We start from the raw sequence: 1,746 nt of genomic DNA, 5'->3' as shown, positions 1-1,746 counted from the left end.
AAATGTATTTATTTAATATATTCATCATCGGAGCTCAAAAGGAGAGTTAATTTAAAAACAAACAAAAATGATGGCACAGTTAAAGATAAGAGTCCTGTACAGAAATCAAGGAATGGACAGACAGACAATCTAAGGAAAAAGTAGACAATACAGGGAGGGTCTGGACAGATGGGGTCAGGGCTCTTGGCTGGAGACTTGCTTTGAGTAGGTTTCCTGAAGGTATTTCTTAAAGGCTGTGGGGTTTTTCCAGAGTTTGGCAGCATGTGTGTTCAAAAGGCTATCAATATTGGGTTCTAGCAGGCTCTGGATTGAGAGGAGGATGGTCCTGACGTCATAGAGGGAAGACCACTTGTCCTTCAGGATGTCTAGACAGATGTTACCCTAAGTGTCCATGTTAGGGTGGTAGCAGGGTGTGAGGAACTTCACTGTGGGCGCCTTGTAAGGGTAGCCACTGGGGAACTCAAGGGAGAGCTTGTACCTCAGGTCTTCGTATACTGTGCCAGCTGCTCCATGGATGGTCCCAACCCACTTGATAAGGTTGTCTGATTCAGGGAAGGCAGAAATGCCTTTGTCACCAGACATCATGAGGGTCATCAGCTCCTGCTGTAACCTCTTGCCCACGGAGCCCCGGGCAGCGCACCCGCTGGGCTCAGCCCCTTTCTGGGCTGCGACAACACTGGCTGCGGCTGGGTCGCGGTTCTGGGAGGCCATTCGGTGGGCACTTTTAGAGAACCAGGAACTCGAAAGACAGGACTGCAACTGCCCTGGTGCCTTGTTCTTTGCTAATTCTTCCAATGCACTTCGGACTTCCTCCCTGAGTATCATTGGCTCTTGTTCATATGGTACCTCTTGAAATGGTTGAACATTAACCATTTCCTTTTGGTACAATGACTCTGTGTATTCCTCCACTCCAAGATCAATTCAAATTAGTAGGTATTCTGATTTATAAACCAATAAAAGACTGCTTAGGTTTGTATCTTTGTTTATAAAGTGATTAGATAAAAAGGAGAAGTTTTATCATTCTTCAAGATATATGTAGTGAAGTTCTTAGTTTTTTCCAAATTTTGCCTCTTCAGCTGCTTCTTGGTTTCAATCATTGTATATTAAACAATTGATTTTCAGACTCTTTTCCATTTTAGCTTGGATCTTCACTAAACTTAGAATCTCACATCCACCCATTTGAGTTATTGTAATCTCCAATGAGATTGATGTAAAATGTTTTGCTTTTTATTATTATTATTACTTTTAAAGTATAGTAATGTTGCATTCCACTACTCATCTCTCAGTTTGTCATACTTTGGTGGTTTGTGTATCACTGTGATGTTGGAAGCTATGCCACCAGTATTTTAAATACCAACAATGTCACCCATGATAGGTTTCAGCAACGCTACCAGACTATAACAGACTAGGAAGAAGGAGAGACTGACTGGTATGTAGTGCATAGGGCCTGTATGAACCAGAACCAACTCAATAGCACCAAACAATAATAATAGTGGCTAGCGAACGTGACCTTTTCTTCATGTTTGTTGGCTGCCTGAATGTCTTTTTTGTTGAAATGTCTGTTCATATCTTCTGTACAGTTTTCAATTGGATTATTTGTCATCTTATTGAGGTTTTGAAGTGTTCTATAAATTTTAGACGGTAGATCCTTGTCTTGGACTCCTGCTGTGGATTTTCTTTTCATTTTCTTCATTGGTATTATTTTAATGCGTGTTAAATCTTTCTTATTTTCCTTTTTTAATTTGA

General features: G+C 40.9%; 1 protein-coding gene across 2 annotated transcripts; it reads right to left on the bottom strand.

Annotated features, from left to right (window-relative positions):
- Positions 1 to 174: 174 nt before the first annotated feature.
- LOC102822721 (ubiquitin-conjugating enzyme E2 C-like) lies at positions 175 to 711 on the bottom strand. Of its 2 annotated transcripts, none has more exons than XM_006866268.1 (2): positions 427 to 711; positions 175 to 354 (listed from the first exon to the last, which is right to left on the bottom strand). In XM_006866268.1, the coding sequence occupies exons 1-2, from the start codon at positions 709 to 711 to the stop codon at positions 175 to 177; spliced, it is 465 nt and encodes a 154-aa protein (XP_006866330.1). The 2 variants fall into 2 exon arrangements, with proteins under 2 accessions (XP_006866330.1, XP_006866331.1); XM_006866269.1 differs by having other exon boundaries at positions 175 to 381; positions 559 to 711.
- Positions 712 to 1,746: the final 1,035 nt, after the last annotated feature.

The sequence above is a fragment of the Chrysochloris asiatica genome, unplaced genomic scaffold, assembly GCF_000296735.1.
Source record: "Chrysochloris asiatica unplaced genomic scaffold, ChrAsi1.0 scaffold00088, whole genome shotgun sequence".
In the NCBI taxonomy this organism is placed as follows: domain Eukaryota; kingdom Metazoa; phylum Chordata; class Mammalia; order Afrosoricida; family Chrysochloridae; genus Chrysochloris; species Chrysochloris asiatica.
This window is presented reverse-complemented; position numbering and strand designations above follow the sequence as displayed.

What these genes read in the sequence shown, in the direction of transcription:
- LOC102822721 (XM_006866268.1), bottom strand. Translation starts at nt 711, where the DNA reads ATGGCCTCCCAGAACCGCGACCCAGCCGCAGCCAGTGTTGTCGCAGCC. An exon ending in ACCCTTACAAGGCGCCCACA is followed by an intron (nt 355 to 426) that starts GTGAAGTTCCTC and finishes GACATCCTGAAG; the next exon opens with GACAAGTGGTCTTCCCTCTA.